Source organism: Polyodon spathula, chromosome 3 (genome assembly GCF_017654505.1).
Source record: "Polyodon spathula isolate WHYD16114869_AA chromosome 3, ASM1765450v1, whole genome shotgun sequence".
Taxonomy (NCBI): Eukaryota; Metazoa; Chordata; class Actinopteri; order Acipenseriformes; family Polyodontidae; genus Polyodon; species Polyodon spathula.
The window spans coordinates 36,154,149-36,172,847 of record NC_054536.1 but is presented as its reverse complement, the minus strand read 5'-3'; the positions used below and the strand labels follow the sequence as shown (position 1 = coordinate 36,172,847).

The 18,699-nt window shown below is 39.5% G+C and overlaps 1 protein-coding gene across 1 annotated transcript in view; it reads right to left on the bottom strand.

Moving 5' to 3' along the window:
* The window catches only part of LOC121313048 (elongation of very long chain fatty acids protein 2-like), a 49,755-nt gene continuing 31,056 nt past the window's right edge, over positions 1-18,699 (bottom strand). Inside the window, exons 4-8 of the mRNA XM_041245173.1 lie at positions 15,512-15,589; positions 12,227-12,398; positions 10,083-10,207; positions 2,188-2,322; positions 1-1,564 (exon numbers count right to left, since the gene is read on the bottom strand). Coding sequence (XP_041101107.1) covers positions 1,436-1,564; positions 2,188-2,322; positions 10,083-10,207; positions 12,227-12,398; positions 15,512-15,589 — 639 coding nt within the window. The 3' untranslated portion in view covers positions 1-1,435. The remainder of the gene's footprint in view (positions 1,565-2,187; positions 2,323-10,082; positions 10,208-12,226; positions 12,399-15,511; positions 15,590-18,699) is intronic.

Genomic DNA, 18,699 nt, shown 5'->3' with positions numbered 1-18,699 from the left:
TATAACGACTCCCTCTGAGATATATTTGTACATATCCAATGGACCCTGAAACTAATTCATTTGGATATGCAGGTGCTGCCATAGTTTACAAAGCTATGCATTTTACCTTTACATAATAACTCATGCCTGTCTGGATACTGACAGAAGATTAGTTAGTTTTATTGTGTTTTAAGCAACTTTTGTTTCACTTGATTTGAATCTGAACTTACTCTAGAGTGTTTTTTTAATACATTTTTTTTTTTTAGTGTGCCTACTGAATATAGGACTCCAAGAGCACTCCAACAGTTTTCATTGTCAGACACAAGCAGTAAAAAAACAAGGTTAAACACTAAATACAAAATTAGGTACAAGCTGTTATATTGTATATAAACCTCTACATAAAAGTTGTTCCTCTCCATTTGAACTAGATTTTCATTAAAGCACTTCTGGTGCTGATGTTCAGTGGAGTAAAAGTGATTTGACCAGTTCAATGATACAGCAGTGGGGAAACAGTATCCAAGGAAACTGGACAGGTAGCAACAGTGAAGAGGATGTGACTGTACATTTGCTTCATAAGAAGATCTATTAAAGCATTAGAAGGTTGTGTTTCAACAGTGGTTTGCATCCTTGGGATGAAATTGCAAAGGGATTGACATCTTGAGGAATTAATATGTAGGCTATTTAAATCCAATGTCATGTTCCAGGTCCTGGAAAGCAGCAGCACACATTTGCACTCATTAAAGTACAAGTATACAAGTATAAAATTACACCTATCAATACTTAACTGCGATTAAATTTGGGATTTAGCAGTTAGTGTACTCTGTATTTAAATCTGTAGAAAAATTACAGATATTATATTATGTAAATTACAGATATTATATTATATAAAGCTCTTGCACTAAGGGGAGTCTGAAAAGCTGTCACATTTTCAGCTAGATAATGAAACCTGTGTGTAAAACTCAATCTTGTTCCAATCTCAAACTGGGGCTGCTGTCGGTTCACATCACAGTCTACAATACCATCTGCTCCATCAACTGTACTGGTTACATGTGAAATATATAACATATTCACAGCCTTCATGTTCAGAAGACACAGCATGTTCTGCAGTTGGAGATTTAAACCTGCCTCATGTCATTAGGGAACCACTCACGTGAGTTGGAGAGATTTCAATCCAAGTGGAACATAAAAACGTAGCTTAGTGTTCAGTCAGGGGACAGATAGGGTTAGTAAACCTGGCTCTTATCTTTTACGTTATACAAGGAATGGTTTGCGTTATTAAAGTTTTATATTCATAAACTCTTATAAGGGGTTATTTTCCAGAAACTGTTTCTAGGTCAATCTGCTATGCAAATGATACTATGGTTTTAATCCTCTTATGGATACAGTGTCAACCACACCCTATAGTCTTGTTGCTACCTGTCCAGTTCTTTTTGCTGCATTCTAGATATTACTAATTCTATTGTGCTTTCTGTTTTGACACTGTGCCATTAGTTGTTGTTGCATATCCGTTGTGATAGCCATTCTTGACTTCCTTAATGTCAGCTGTGACCCATCCATCTTCTCTTGAAAGCTTCTTCTTGTATGTCTGTAAGTAATCAAAATACTTGAGCATGTAGTGTACTGTTATCAAAACTTTGATTTAACAAAGACCTCTGTTATCCAAACAGTAATGGACAAGGGATCACCATCCCTTCATCCTGTTATTTACTGTACTGTACATATATATGAAAGCAGTAACACATGACAGGGTTTTCAAATATGGTCCAATATCTACATACCTAGCAGCTAAACATCTGAGGAGTGTGGAAAGTGATTTTAGATAAGTGATTTGTTCAAAGAACTGTGCAATATGTGCAAAGAAATTTGTTTTGGTATTTGTTTTATGTTTTTGATAATATCCCACATACTGTATATGTAAGAATAAAAAATAAAAAATAAGTACATACAATAATGATAGTAAAGTCATTTAAACAACAAAATGAAAGGTATCATGCTACTTATTCTCTTTGTGAATTTTCTGTGCAGTAAATGACCTTGGTTCTCCCAGCACTAATTAATATACACCCATTGCATGTGTTTTTTTTTTGTTCATGGCCCACAAGAGGGCAATATAACAACATAATTGAAATAGACCACAAAATGTTAGCAAGGCCAATTCTATAACTTACTATAAAGTGTTCAGAGCTTTGTAGTAACAAAAAAACATACCTTTACATAAAAGTTAAGAAACAGGATAACCAAAGTGCCCATGTAAGAAGACTGGAACATCAAGCAGCCCATGGGGAAACCACAAGGTACAACAGCAGCGCTGAGTGTGTGTGTTATAGTGAGCAGGAACTGAATCTAGAAAAGAGACACAGACCTGCACATAAGTGACTTTAATGAACTGAAAACAATATACAAGGGTTGGACAAGAAAATGGAAACACCTGCAACATTTAACACAGCCCTGTATGCAAATAGGCTATCGTTAATAATATGCTGGTGGACTAACTGTTTTTGAAGGCCTCATTGTGGGGTCTTGCAGCAGGTACTTCCATATCTAAGTTTAATATTTCCACTAACTGTATTATTGACTTAATTTCTTTTCACTATGACTGTCTTGAGTATTAACAGTTATGGCTGGACTCTATGGGATATTCTGGAGAACAGACTGCTGTAGATTTACACCTCCACTTCTATGAAGGATTTTGAGATTGTAATCATTGAGGAATGGTCACGTGGTCACTATGGACAGTGTTGAGGCAGCTGTTTTAAGGGTCGACTGAGAAGTTGCACTTAACACTCTAGTTCCAAAACCAGGGTCTTGAGGATCTACGACATTAAGTCTGTAGAACCTAGTGAAGGTATGGTGAGTAGCCCACACCGCTGCATTGCATATGTCTTTGACAGATGCATCTTAGAATAAAGCCCACAAAGTTGCCATACCCCTGGTGGAATGGGCAGCGAGCTTTTCTGGAAGGGCAAGTTGGCCAGGCCATAGGCAGTTCTGACCGTTTCTGCTGTCCACCTGGACAGCCGTTGCTTAGACAGGGCTTGACCATGGTACTTCGGTCCGTAGCAGACAAAAAGTAATTTGGCCTGCCTCCACCTCTTCATTCTGTCAACATAGTACGCCAGGACCCAAACTGGGCTGAGTGTATGGACCTGTCACTCTGTGTTAAGACTGGAAAAGAGGTCGTGGAAAGCTTTTAATTCCACAGACTGGTTGACACGGAATGCTGAGATTGTCGTCGGCAAAAAGGCAGGATTGGTACAGAGCGTGTGCTTTGTCCTGGCCTCTATAAAAACTGAGCAGACATTCGCTATATAGAATTCCTGCATCTCATTCACCTGCAATCTTGACATGGCAAGCTGAAATAGCTGCCAGATATACCTTTAATGTAGAGGGGGATTTCCCCTCATCAAATAGGTCCTGCACAATTTGCAGTATTACAGTTATGGGGTCAAACCCACGAGGCAGACACCAGGTCTGAAAGACGCCCCACTTGTACCCATACTGGGAATGCATGGACGCTGCTCTGACATTTTGTAGGGTGTCAATAACCCTGTTTGACAAACCTAGACGGCTCAATTGCTGACGTTCAGGGGCCAGATCCAGCGCTGCTGGCTTAATGGGTTGGGGTGCCATAAGGTCCCATGCATCAGAGTTGAAAACCAGTCTCTACAACATGGAGCTACTCCAGACACAGCGGTAGCAGGGTGAGGTACCTCGGCCACTGGTGTTCCAAGGCATCTATTCTCAGCGACTCCCTGCCTTGTATTATAGAGAACCAGAAGGGACAGTGGATTGATTTCTGGGAGGCAAAGAGGCCTATCACTGCTCTTCCGAACCTCTCCCAGCTGAGGTTGACCACCTTCGGATGAAGCCTCCACTCTGAGCTGCCCGGGACTCCCCTTGAGAGGTCCACCGCCCAGTTTGTCACCCCAGAGAGATGCAGTGCCCACAGTGAGAGGAGCTTTTCGTGTAGTAATGGCTTTCTGCATAAGGTATTAATCACGTAACAGATTATTGATTCATACATTTTTCAATGTTTAGATTGTGTTTCAATGTGCTTTTATAGTTATGTTGCTTTAATATGCTTTTATGTTAAGTTCCTGTATATTATTTTGCAAGTTTCAAGTTCTCTCATTTCCCACTCTCATTTCCCACCATCAAAACAGCGTGGTGTGCAACATGTCGTGGACAGAGCACAACCCAACCCCCACCCCCTTTCCTCTGCGGAGGGAGTGTGCACTAATAGAGTGGAATCCCCTATCATTGGACAGATGTAAGAGAAATGGGAGGGGAATCACCAGTTGCTTACGAAGGTATAAATATAAAAAACTGTAAAATTTGTTAGTCTTTTAATCCCTTTTGAACTGATTCTGCACAGATATCTGTCATTTCTGATACAAACATATGCACTGAGCTGTACTGAGGCCTGGTCCAAAGTCAGTTTGTAACAGACTATATTGGAGCTATACTTTTCTTTTATATAAAAGGGGTAGGTGTACTAAAGTGTTGCGTCTGTCGCAATCATTGCAAACCAAACTAGTCGGAAGTGTAGCGTGAAATGTACTAAACAAACACAACGCTGTTACCATCATTTTAACGAATGCTTTGCAGACGCAGTTATTATTTGCACCTTAACCTTAAATTAATATGTAATTCTGGGCGTTCCTGCAGAAATTTGCAAAAACAGGGTGGAAATAGTGCAAATGAGGGATCAAAAATACTGTAATGAGATGTACTAAAGCTGCAAGCAATTGCGACACTTACAGTTGCATCAATTTGTTAAGAAATCAATCGAAAGCAATTGTTGCTGGAATTTCCCAGTCTGCCTTTTCTCGTGTGTTGCCAGTTGTGCTCAATGTATTTTTGAGATGAACACCCAAGTATTAATTTTCAATAAAGTCAGGGTGTACTTACAAGCCTTGAAAACAAATTTATATGACATTTCTGGTTTTCCCAGCATGTTAGGAGCAATAGAGTGCACACATGTGCCACTAACCCGTCCAGCTCATTCTGAGCATCTGTATAGGACCAGGATCTATTGTGTGTTCATTGTCTAGGCTACTAAGTAGAACAATTTAAAAATCATAATTAAAATAAAATAAAAAACCTAAAATAATTTAGTTTCAATTTAATATAACATTTTATTCGCATTGTACACCAATGTGTACAATGCAGCAGCATGATTTTTTTTTATGTTACCAGCAGTCTAAAGTAAAAAGAAAGTGTGCTAGCTGTTCATTTGATTTTACTACTGTACTCTATACTACTACTGTACAGATTTATATATTTACATAATGTAATGCGTAGCCTACCCAAAACACATTAGTGTTATTTCAGCGCAATGATTTATATTTAAAATACATTGAGAACTGTAAATATATTGGTGTGCAATTTTATTGTGTTGTTTTTAAACCCGACACCTCCTTATGTCAGACAAACATGTCCGATTTAGCGAGGGGCTACTGTGTGATTATGAAAAGCTTTTTGGGGGTAAAGATTGGAGCCGCACTATAGAATCTGATGGGATTAAACTGCCTTTCGTTTGTTTACCTGTATTCAAATAGGTAAACTGAAGACAGAATAGAATGCACTGTACAGATGGTGTTCACATTTAACAAAAACAATGTTATTTTGATTCTTGCACCCTTGTATAGACGTTACCCTTCAGGTGCCCTCTGCAGCAGCACACCACAACTAAACTGCCGATATTTTATTTGAAAAAATGTCAAACAACTCTCGTTAGAGATCTCGCTAAGATGACGCAAATAATATTTAAATTAGTATATTGCGGCTGTCTTCATTAACAGATTTGAAAATGGAATGAAAATGAAATGCAAATTGCGGTATCTTAGTACATCTACCTCAAAGTGTTTTTGAATCAAAAACCATTTGGCAGCTTATTTTTCCACTAACGAAATAATGCTGAAACCCGGGACTCCTGAGAAATTATCCTTCCCAATGTTTCACGATGTTTGGTTTCAGAGATTCATCGTAATCATGATCCTCATCGGGTGAGTCAATTTCTGAATTACCACACATAACAATGACAAGGAAATGAAAAGGCAAAGAATATAGTGAATAGAGTGTACTCGGGGCAAAATCTCCCAGCGGGGAGATCCCACTGTAGGGAAAGAAAGTCAAATAGTGATTTTGTTAGTGTAAGGGAATTCCAGGAGTCCACGAACAAAAACAAATAGTACAACTGAACCAGTGGAAAATAGCGACACATTGTAAATCCTGGTGTGGAGCCAGATGATGTTAAAATCTTGACTGTAAGAGCCGCTGAGGCAAACTGAGTTATGTAATTAAAATCCTGGTACGTGCTACGAGCAGACCAGGTAAGCTTTTGCAATCCAGACGCATCCCCCAACTAAATTTCCTAAGATTGACCTTGGTCACTGAGAGACCTTCTTGTGGTCCTTCAGATCACTTAACAAAGAAAAACAGTCAAATTAAAATGGCCAATGATATATCATACGTAGAACAAGAGCTAACCAAAGTGAATCAAACACTAAAAGAAAAGTAGACAAATGACTGTAGGCGAAGTGCAGGATCATGTTAAAGTAACAGGCAAATTCCAAGACACAGGTCTGTAGACCCCTGGTGGCGAAAAATTAGATGCACACATCACCACATACCGATTAAAAGCAAGAGATGTAGGGCAGATATTAACCCTTTGCGGTCCTGTGTCAGACCAGGTCCGATATTACATTTTCCCTTTCCGGTCCGATGTCGGACCCTGTCCGACATCAGCAAAAAGACATCAAGCACAGGGGTCTTGTCATTTTTTTCTCCGGAAAAAGCAGAGAAAACCTTTCAATGGCCAAGTGAGACTGATAGAAACCGAAACCGCATCCAGCACTCAAAGAATATCCAGGACATTTGCAGAGCTTTTTTGAGATGTTACAGTAATAAAATTTCAAGCAATGTTGTTGAGACTCTGTGCAAGTTGACGCTGGGCCTGTAATTCTCAAAGAGGAACTGCTACCAGGATGCTACTGTAGTTCCCTAGCCATGCTGCGATTGCCCTGGCTAAACAGGATCTTTTGAGGATCACCGCAGAAACCCATCAATGTTTGTTAGAGCAGGTAGAGTCCCCCGCCAAATTAGGACAATGGAAGCCTTGCTCGAAGAAAAATGGACGCAACTTTTCCATCGCACGGGAAACAGCAGGAGCTGTTGCTGGATGGTCCCGAGAAGAATTTAATATAGAATTTCATATAAAAAACCCTGGTGAACTGGAGGGGATATATGAGAGGCGGTAGCCTCATCATTGAAAATGTATTGCTTTGTTCTCCCTGCAACCTTGCAGGCCAGGGCACTTGCAAGTTTGCAGTGGCCCTCATTATTAGCGTTATGAGGTCTGCCAATAAGGAAAGCTTAACCACAGGGGACGCCAGCTCCTGTTCGCCCACCTCAGAGGAGGCGATGGACAGTATGTCTTCCTGTGGCTAATCTACACTTGCAGCCTGGGGAGATGGCACCAAACGTTCCCTCAGTAATTCAGCATGAACAGTTCCTTGGTGGGAAGCAGCAGTCCAGATCTTTTTCATCAGCTCTGAGTCTACCGATTGCCTGGAACGACGACCCTTCTTCCTCTTCTGCGGGGCAGTGGAATGACAGGAGTGAGGAAGAGGAACACTGTGAAGACAGTTTCCTACCTGGGCTACTTTGCCGGATGCATCGTCGGCTCTACCTTGGCAGAAAGCCATGGGGTGAGGACACAGTCACCTCTCTAAGAGAGGGCGCTGGGAATAGTGCTGAGCAGGAGTAAGGGACGCAGAAAGCTCCTTAGAGCTGTGGGATAACCTCTTCTCAAGTATGGGCTTGGAGAAAGGGGCAGAAAAATGTGGAGAAAATGTGATTAACCAGTGTCTCCTTGGTATGCTCTGGCCCCAGGCAGGAAGAGCACCTGCTGTGTTTGTCCTGTATAGGCAGGAACCCAGGCATGATGCAAGGAGCAAGCAATGCAATGTACAGTGTAGGGTTGTACAGCTGTTGTCTCAATCTGCTTATCGACCGGGTGGGTCAAGTAGTCCGGTACCAGACCAGTGACCTCGGTATCGGTCGGTAGTGGGCTGGAACTGGAGTGGTATGGGGTCGGTTCGATACCTGTTCAATGTAGTAACCGACCTGGTGCAGGTGTTGCTCAGACCCACCCCCTTTTTTTCGGCTTCTCTTGACTCCTATCAGTCTCACTCGGCCATTGAAAGTTTTTCTCTGCTTTTCCCAGGGAAAAAACGACTAGAGACCTGTGCTTGACGTCTTTTTGAAATCGGACCGGAAAGGGAAAATTGTAATGTCGGACCTGGTCTGACATAGGACTGCAAAGGGTTAAACACTGGTTCAGTACTAGTTCGCAACCTGGTCGGCACCAGGCCGGTTCAGTACCGGTGTCACGGGAAATAAGTTAGCTATGAACTAAGTTAGCCTTTGCCTTTTTGAGCCTTTCTACGCATGCGCGAATCTTAGAACTTAAAGGCCAGATTCTCTGTGTTCATCGAAAATTACAGGACACATTTGTATTTTTTTTGAGAAACAAAAACAAGTTTTGCATTGCAGACAGTAATTTTTGTTTAAATATGTTGTCATCCTATTTATCGAAGCGTATTGCAGACAGTATTTTTTTTTTTAAAGGTTACATTTATCATAATTATTTTTACGTTTCATTTGTATTATAAATACATTTTATCTTCTGGAAATTGCTCGCTATATTTTACGGTTTTTTTTTTAACATAAATAAATATTTTTAAAAACATCACTTTGTCGGTATAATTTATGTCTATGCATAGTTAAAAGCACTACTTGCCAAATGTGTATTTCCTTTAAGTGTTTAAGTGTTTATGTAAGCTCACTTTAACTTATATTATTTTCAGTACAGGAGATGGCAAAGTGCAGGGATGCCCACCTGTAAAAGCCACTGGCAATACCACTCAGTCATTACCAACATGAGACTGATGGATGTCTGCTTGCTTGAATGGACAGCCTTCGCAGTGGTGATGCTAAAAAGCTGTCACTAAAATGGAATCAAGATACTGGAGTTGAAATTGCAAGCAACAACAACCGAAGCAAGTATCTCTGTCCTGCACAGTGCTACTGAGCCCTGTATCTCTGTCCTGTGAGGTGCTACTGAACCCTGTATCTCTGTCCTGCACAGTGCTACTGAGCCCTGTATCTCTGTCCTGCGCAGTGCTACTGAGCTCTGTATCTCTGTCCTGTGCAGTGCTACTGAGCCCTGTATCTGTCCTGCATGTGTGATGAGCACCATGTTGCAAACAGGCCTGAACATAATATCTGTAAAACAGAAAAAAGAGAAAAGACTTTCTCAACAAAAAACAGTGATTTGTTAAATTACATAAATAAATAATAAATAATAAATAAATAGCAAAAACGAGACAGAAGTTAAGCTCCATCTGGGGCTATGCAGCCTGGGGGAAGAGCACAAAGTCAGCCGACTTATGTTGCTGGATCCCTGGAAAGGAGCGACTCGAGCCATTGGCTTCACGCGGGGCACAAGGCTGCAGCGGGACTTAACTGGCGACAGGCTGTAGTGCACACAATATGCGTAACAGAAAATTATTACAGTGATTCGTTTTAGATAACGTATAATTTGTGTAAAAACACAAAAAATGTGAAATATACATAGATAGAAGAAAAAAAGTATTTATCTGAACAAGGCTCTCCGATTAGGTCAGTCTTAAAAGGAAAAATGGCGCTGAGGTCTGTGAGCGCAGTCCTTTTGATACCTTGGGGGTGGAGTCATGACTGACACAGGCTCGGTGAGCACCTTTGGTATACAATATTCAGGATTCGGTTCTTTGGGAGGTAACTATCTGTTTGATATAGCAGACTGAATGGCCTGGTGGTTAAAGAAAAGGGCTTGTAATCAGGATGTCCCCGGTTCAAATCCCAGCTCACTCACTGACCCTGACCGAGTCGCTTAACCTCCTTGTGCACCGCTGAGATAATGTTGTAAGTGATTCTACAGCTGATGCATAGTTCATACACGCTAGTGTCTGTAAGTCACCTTGGATAAAGGCATCTGCTAAATAAACACATTATAATAATGGCTACATTTCACGCTTAAAAGGGAATAAATACATTACCAGTTGAGCCTGAGTTAGATATTTCTTCCACCAGAGGTATTTGTGCATTGAAGGAAATGTAGATAGCCCATAGTAGGAGTACATTAATACATGGATAAAACTGTTCAGGGTAGGACCGAAGAAACCTACAAGAAACAAACAAGCAATTGGTTAATTAAAGAGCTCATCAACTTTATATCCTATAGCCTCTATTTTAATGATCTTAACCTCACGGATTAGATTGATTCTGAGTTCAGTGACAAGTAACGTCATGCATAGTAAAATGACAGTGAAAGCACAAAGAGCAATTCATTGATAACTATGGTTAATACACATAGTTAACCATTATAAAGGACAGTAAATTCTTAGTATGTTGTTAAATTCTGTCATTGTAAAGTACATCAGAATTCTCCTGGCGGTGAAGGTGGAGGCAGCGGTGGAGGTGAGAGCAGCAGGTAGTCTCCATCACTGGGGACTGATGCTGCTCTCGCTCGGTCGCGGGGGACTGGTGCAGCTCTCGTTCGATCACTGGGGTAGGCATGGCTCCTCCCTCTCACGCTGGAGACAGCAAGGCTCCTCCCTCTGGAGATAGCGTTGCTGAGAACCTGTGCTCCTTGTCTTCCTATTCCTGGAAGAGGGGGCAGTTAACCACAAAGTGGCCCCACTCCCGGCAGGCAGGGCACATGTTCAAACCCCCGAGAGCACTGAGATAGGCAACCTAGCTGCCCTTCGGTTGTCCCTCCTCCTCTTCCTCTCCGGGGCGGGGGCAGTTGATGACGGAGTGGCTCCCCTCCATGTAGGAATGGCACCAACTTGAGGCCGCAACAGGGCAGAAGTAGCCGTCCCACCGGTTCTCCTGCCATGTAGTTGGCAGGGGTGTATTCCAGCCTTAGCACCGGTGGCACTGGAGGTTTGGGCTACTCATCCCCCTCCTCGTCTGTGTCCCAGTCAACCTCTGGGCGCTTTCCTCCTCATGCCCATAGTGACAACAGTAGGCACACTACTCCTCATTCTCCTGATCCACAGTGGAGTACTCCCTCTGTACCTACCGGATGAGTTCCCACAGCTGGATCATAGGGTTCGCCTCCCTTCACCCATAAAAAATCCAGAAAAAAAATAAATAAATGTGTACCATTCCTGGCCTGTGTGTGGTGGTGCTGTATCCCACTCTAACACCATATGTGAACAGGCTGGCTTTGTGGTGACGTCAGACCAGGAAGGAAATCCAGAACACAGTGTTCTGAGTATCGCGCTGCTGCGTAGATTTAATTACAAATAAAACGATTTAACAAAACAAAACACTCTACAAAAACAAAATGGCACGTTGGCCAAAACAGACAAGCAAAACAAACAGACACGGAACAAAAAAGTATCGTCCTAGTATTGACTTTCTTGTCTTACAACTTATGTCTCGTTCCGCCCTGAACACAACAACCCCGAGTGAGTGACTTGTGCGTCTATACATACAGCTGTGCCGGGATTCAATTACTAATTAATCATTCACTTGAATCCCAGCACGTGAACTAATTTGTGCACATCCTCGTGCCTAAATACAAACATACTGTACATTTTAACAACTCATGCTACTTAGCCAAATTTATACCCAGTGCACCACAATAATATAATATATATATATATATATATATATATATATATATATATATATATATATATATATATATATATATTAAATGATTGCAACTCTCCACACGTTCGTTGCCCCTTAAGACAGGACCCAGGACACGCAAATGGAAGTTTATGTAGTGCTTACATGCACTTGTAATAAACACAAAAACAAATAAACAAACAAAACAGAAACAAAACCTAACTCAGTTTTGGAGCTCTGACTATACATTAACAGGTCCCTGACTAACATGCAGGATGGCTAAGCCATTTACCTGTCATAACAGTAAGACTATACTTTAGTTACTCTACGTCCCGGAGCACACACTTACCCAGACGGGCTCTTCACACAACAGCCCTGAACAGGCTGGCTGCTCTGTTAAAATACCCTGCACCTGGTTCTAATTTACAGTAATTTACAATACACACCAGGTGCAGGGGATAACTAATAATTAAATACATACGAGCAGATGTAATAGACCTGTGTACATTTACTCAATTGCTGACTTTTTTATGATCTGTAACTTGTCATTTTTACTTACTTTGCCCACAGGGTATCCAGTTAAGAACACACCACCAGATGTTAAACATTGATGCATGGTGATACACGTGAAGGAAAGTAATCTGATTGTTTTTCTTCCGTAAAACAAAGAATATGGTGTCCAAGAACTCAATCAGCTTGGAGAAATAGTACCACCACAGCACCTTGGCAACCTGTTATGGTAAGTTGATAGAAGATGAGAACAATGTATTATTTCAGTAAACCAAAGCAGTGAACAATCCATGTTCATCTCAGCACAGATCACTAACAGATATGATATTATTATGGTGAATATCTTTGAACAGAAAGTAAAAATGAAGTACCTGAATTTACTCCCACACACCTTGTATAAATAGAGGATATGTCCTGGCCCAGCTGAAAATATCATACTGTATTACTTCGATTTGGCACCGCGCAGTTTATTTTAAATTGATCAAAATGACTGCAGATCTTAAACGAGGGCGGCGATTATACGAGGGTGGCCTTTATTCATAATACTATGCTTTACAAACGCTGCAATATCTTGTTACATGATTTAAGGCATTTTAGAAGCGGTGTGTGAGAGGCTCTGATCTGCAGAACTATACTCCTGTGTGTTTTTGGGGCTTGAATCCAGTACATTTACTGACAGTTACCGAGAGCCTATTAGGTGGGAGTTGGAAGGTCAGGGGAGTACTGTACCAGTGAATCAGGAGTGTGTATTTGTTGTTAAGAGGCCACAATGCTTGTGTGGCAGTTCAGTCCAAGAATGTGACATATATGTTTTTCTGCACCAAAAATTACCTCAGAATATCAGCTTGACTTCTGTAAAAACTCAATATATCCTACTTGTTTTTTTTTTTGTTTGTTTTTTTTTTCTCACTGTAACTTGCTTGTTTGTAATTTCTCTGCAAGACAAATTGAAACTTAATCTTATCATAGATAGTAAACACGTTGTTTTTATTTGTACGGGATTGAGTAAGGGAATTACAACTGAACTAACAACAAAACAACAAAACCACCTATAACTTCAGAAGGACTGCTGTTCTGTACGTAGTTTATCTTGGATTTCCTTTCAGAACTGTACCATAAAATAAAATGTGCTTACTACGTGTGTGTACATTAGTTTGTAATTTACGTGCTAGATTAAAGCTCCAGTCACTTCGAGGGTGTTACATGTACATAGTCAGTGTTGCGCGTTTATTTGTTTACTGTGTGCGTTTTTATTAGGCGGAGAAAAAAATATCATAATGTTTCTTTATTGATAGCAGCATTTATTCGAGGACGGCCTCTATTATAAAGTTGATATATGACTGCGGCATCAATACGAGGGCGTCTTTAATAAGTGGGCGGCACCAAATTGAAGTAATACGGTATTTATTTTATGCATTCGTCTGACCTCTTCGATCTCACGCGTGGCTCTGCGCTGCCACTCGTGAAGGTGAAGAGGCTAATGCTAACTCAGAAAATAAATGTGATATTTTCATTTGGGCCATGACATATCTTCTGTTTATACAACAAGTGCAAGAATACATTTTCATACATAAACCGTGTTATTTGTCCTATTCTTCCTTGTTCTGACGTAGGTTTATCCTGCTCTGACACCATCCAAGCATGTTCTACATATACGGTATACATGTAAGCAATAGGATCTGACATAGAGGGCATTACCAGGCATACTGTCTGATGTGGCGGGTCTTAATGCTTTTATATTTCAATGTTACAGCACTATTAATTGTCATTTTAATTTATTGTAACTGTATTTATTTTGTTTTTTTATATCCTTCCACATAAGAAATCTACAAAATACAGTCCTGTAGCAATGTTGCCAATAAGCTTCTCTATAAAATGAGTGTATAAAACAGCGTTTTCAAAACTAATGATGTATCTTTATTTTTTCCTAATGGCCTGCAAGTATACCAGTTTTTTTTTTTTTTTTTTTTTTTTTTTTTTTTTTTTTTTTTTAATAATTTAATCGTTGCCAATTATATTTTCTCCCAATTTCACATGCCCAGTTATTATTATTTAGGCTCAGCTCACCGCTGCCACCCCTGCGCTGACTCTGGAGCGGCTAAGATGAACACACGCTGTCCTCCGAAGAAGGACAACGCAGCTCCCGGGCAGCTAACAGGCAAGCCCGCAGGCTCCCGGCCAGTCTACAGGGGTCGCTGGTGCGCGGTGAGCCGAGAACACCCTGGCCGACACAGACCATTTATTTTTATCAGTCACATTGGTTGTACAGTATCTAATCCGGTTCATGGCTAGAGATAGAAAGCTGTCAGATTCTTCGGACATTTCATTATATATTTCTCCAGTAACTTGATGGGGCAGTTTGGGTCAACATTTAATGAACATATTTTGATATGGCGGAAATAAAACATTACCCTTTTATTGCTCAATCAGTGCCTTCCACGTTCGACAGATGGTTTACAGTAAGAGATGCTATTTTAACTAAACAACGCAGCACAAGTTCATTCTCAAGATAATTCAGTGTGCAGTGTAAATCCAAGACGGTTTAAAAAATGTTTTAAAAACATTTTGTTTCAGATATCTTTAAAGAGTAAGTTGCGGGATTCTGAAAAAATATAACGTTATACGTCCCCATGTGTTGCTACAACTGTTTAAATAGCGTAGTGCCTGTAATTTTTCTTTTCATTGTTCACATCTTTTAACACTTATAAACTTTAAAGTTGGTTACAAAACTCTTTTCAAAATGGCCGCTCTAGTGCAATGAGATCAGTCCACTAAATCACTGCAGGAAGAGCGATTAAAAAAAAAAAGCAACATAATAAGTGCTCTGTTTTTTTCTGGGCAATATACGAGTACACTATCAGTGCTCTAGAGTGGACTGTAATACTCGGGTAAAAGGTAGTCGTTCTGAACCCTAGCTGGTTGAAACTCTTTTTGTATATTGTAATATCAAAGTAATAACAATGATGCAGATAGTAGATAATTATGCTTCACAGTTCTTTTCCTGCTCTGTTCTTGCAAACTACAGCTTAGGTTAGTGAAGTCAAACAAGTGGTATTGCATTGACTGCTTAGTTTGCCTTGAAGAAAGATTAATTTGTCCAAAAGACTGTAACACTAAAAACAGAATGCAGCTTTTTCAGTGGGATACACAACCTTTTGACAGACGGTGTCCTTCAAATCAGTAACCAACGTAGTTTTCACCACACTGTAAAAATGCCAACTCACTTCCTAATCACGCACTATACATTTACATTATAATGCATATCAAACTATGCACTTATATCACGGAGAACACAGATAGTGTAACAATATGTTGCATTAATTTTGTATCTTACCCTTGTGTCCGCTTCCCCAGCACTGTGGAGATTCTGGCACTGCAAATTGTAACCACCCTCCCATGTTGATGCAATCAACTGAAACAGAATAACAATAGTATGTATTATAAGATGCATACACTACCCCCTATGCCATAACCACTGCAGTTATTCTCTGTATACACAATACACAAAATATTTCCAGACAAACTTTTGACGTATTTGACCACAACCTATTTTTTTTCATATTTGGAATAAAGAGTTCTCAGTTCTTTTTGTAGAGTAGAGAGCACTGACACAGTAGATTTTATTTAGCCTTACGGGCAAATCACAGACAAATTGACCCATCCATGGTAAATGTGTTACATGGGAAATGTACCCACGATGTTTGGCATTCAGTTACTCTTTTTTTCAGTTAGCTAGCCTGCATGATACTTGTCCCATTTTGAATAGTATGCAATCCTGTAAATCTCAATGCTCGCCAATGTACCAAAGTTGTTATCAGCTGAAATGTAGTTTGGTCAGATCAGTTCCAATTAGGGATGTATGACACTCATCAATTTAATTGCATTTAAACTTTTTATCAAAAACAGTATTGTTTAATTCTGGGGTCACTCTGCTAAATTTGTCCTGGTCGTAAGGACACTGTAGACACTATAAATCCATACTAATCTGCCCTCATACAATGTCCAATCAAGATTGCTTCTACAGTAATCTAACCCACACAACCTTTACCAAAGTAATAAGACATGAGAATGCTATTAATCTATACTGCTTGTAATGGGCCATTATGTCTGTACAAGACAAAACACCTGCATTAGCAGTGATGTGCCGAACTCAGTGAGTAACATTCCTATAGAGAACAGCTTTGAACGTCATTAATTCTGGTTCTTACCCAAAAATTTGTGACGTCTGAAATATATAGCATCAACGTTTGTCTAAACTGTCTGTCCCTTACATGAGATGTCTGACCAATGTGTTATACAAATTGAATCCTTAAACTGCAATATACAGTATACCAAAATGAAAAAAAAAAAAAAAAAATACACTTTTATATTTCTATAAACTGCAGAATTCAGTACCGTACTAAAAACATAGGCGGTTTTACAAAAGTAATGTATTTTGATCCTGTGTATTAAAATAAAATAAAATAAAACACACCAAAACTGTAAACAGTTGTATGAGGCTTGTTCTGTAGAAATGGATCATCTTTGTTTTCTTATTTTGTATACTTGGGTATTGGAGTCTTGCATCATACAAGTAACATGGAGATGAGATTTAAACCCTGATAGTCTGGAGACAAATATCTGTAACAGTTTTGTTAAATTAGCTTTTCCACTAGCTCAGCTGCGATTAATCAAACACAGATTAAATTCACTGTGATTAAATGACAACACTACATAACTACTTGGCAGTTTACACTGTGACTGGTGGCCTTTAGATGCTGTGCAACCAGACACAAACTGGCTTTAACTTTTCATACAGAAAAAAAAATAAAATCTGTTAAAGAAGAAACTCCAATATAAACATTATATAAAAATGAACCACAACAAACCTCAGATGATGGTAGAATAGAGATTAAATCTAGTGAAAAAACACAGGCCACACACAGGTTACTATGGAGACTGTGCTACTGGGTTCCAAAAGCAAAATCCATAATGATGTGCTGCGGCGATGCTTTTCCATTGCGTTAACTTTGACGACATAGGCAGTAATTTTAAAACACTGGAGTTAAATGGGAAAGTGCACATGGTAGTAGGGATTTAATATATGTGATTTATATGATTTCCAACCAGTAAGTAGCCTATCCCTAACGCAATTTAATATATGCATTACAAATAACAAAATACTTCAATTAGGTGATTAATGGATAATTAAACATTGATGTCTTTTTATTATTACTATTGGCTTAAATATATATTCATAAAACGAGAAATCATGCTAGCAAGTGATAACGTTAAGACACATCTCATTTTCCGCAACTGCACACAACAGCCAAGTGAGAATGCAGAATGATGGACAGAATTTATGCCTAGCTATGGAGCCAATTGTGTATTTGAATGATCCATATGTATGTATGCACGATATATTGTGTGGTTTCATCTGCTGTCATATCAGCTTGTCATGGTATTGCCATTACTAATTGTGACTGTCCATCATTCTGCATTCTCGCTTGGCTGTTGTGTGCAGTTGCTATATTGGTAGTGAATGCACAGACGGTTTTGCGAGACACAAACAGATTTGCGAACTGCTTTGTGCCTGTAGTGCGCACAGTATGCTATGTAAATTAGTCAAATACTGTGCAGGTATTTTAAGGTGTTTTCTGTTAGTAAATGGGGCAGTACATTTCGATTTATCGCGCACATTAGGCTCACTACTTTACGTGCACGCTAACTGCCCTTTCGTAAATGAGACAATAAATGTATGCGTGTGTGTTTTTATTTTATTTATTTTTTAAACCTGACACCTCCTAATGTCAGACAAACATATCCGGTTTAGCGAGGGGCTACTCCTGTATGATTACAAATATAAAAAGCTTTTTGATAGAAACACATTTTCTATTTGAGGGTGAAGTGGAGGCCCCCAATATAGATTCAGATGGGATTAAATATACAATTGTAGTCAAAGGTTTACCTGCTCCAATGGAAATTTATACATTTCTAGAAATTTCTCAAACAAAGAATTTCAGGAAAAATCTTTTGTAGCAGAAGTTTTGCTTTTGTGGATGTGGAAAAAAAGTTACAAGAAATCGATGTCTACAATTATTTATTTCAGCAATTTTTTTGCAAAACTCCAAAAATGCTAATTCAAAAGTATTCATACCCTTCGGTGCTATGATAGTATTGGGAATTTCAATATGATAATGCAGAACCTAATTCTAGAAATGTCTAGAATGCTGGATTGCAGGTGAACATTATTAGAGAGTATAAAAGGGTCAGCATATGATAATTGTTGTCTTTACCAACAAGTCACTATGGGAAAAAGTAAAGACATATCTGAAGACCTTACACAGAACATTATTTATTATCATAAAACTGGAGAAGGATACACAAAGATTTCCAAGCATCCCAATTTCAACTATTGTTTCTATTATCAAGAAGTACAAGACTCATGGTTCTGTTACAACGCTCCCTTGATCTGGAAGAAAGAAGGTTCTTTCACCAAGAACAAGTAGAAGAATTGTGAGGAAGGTTAATAACAATCCAAGA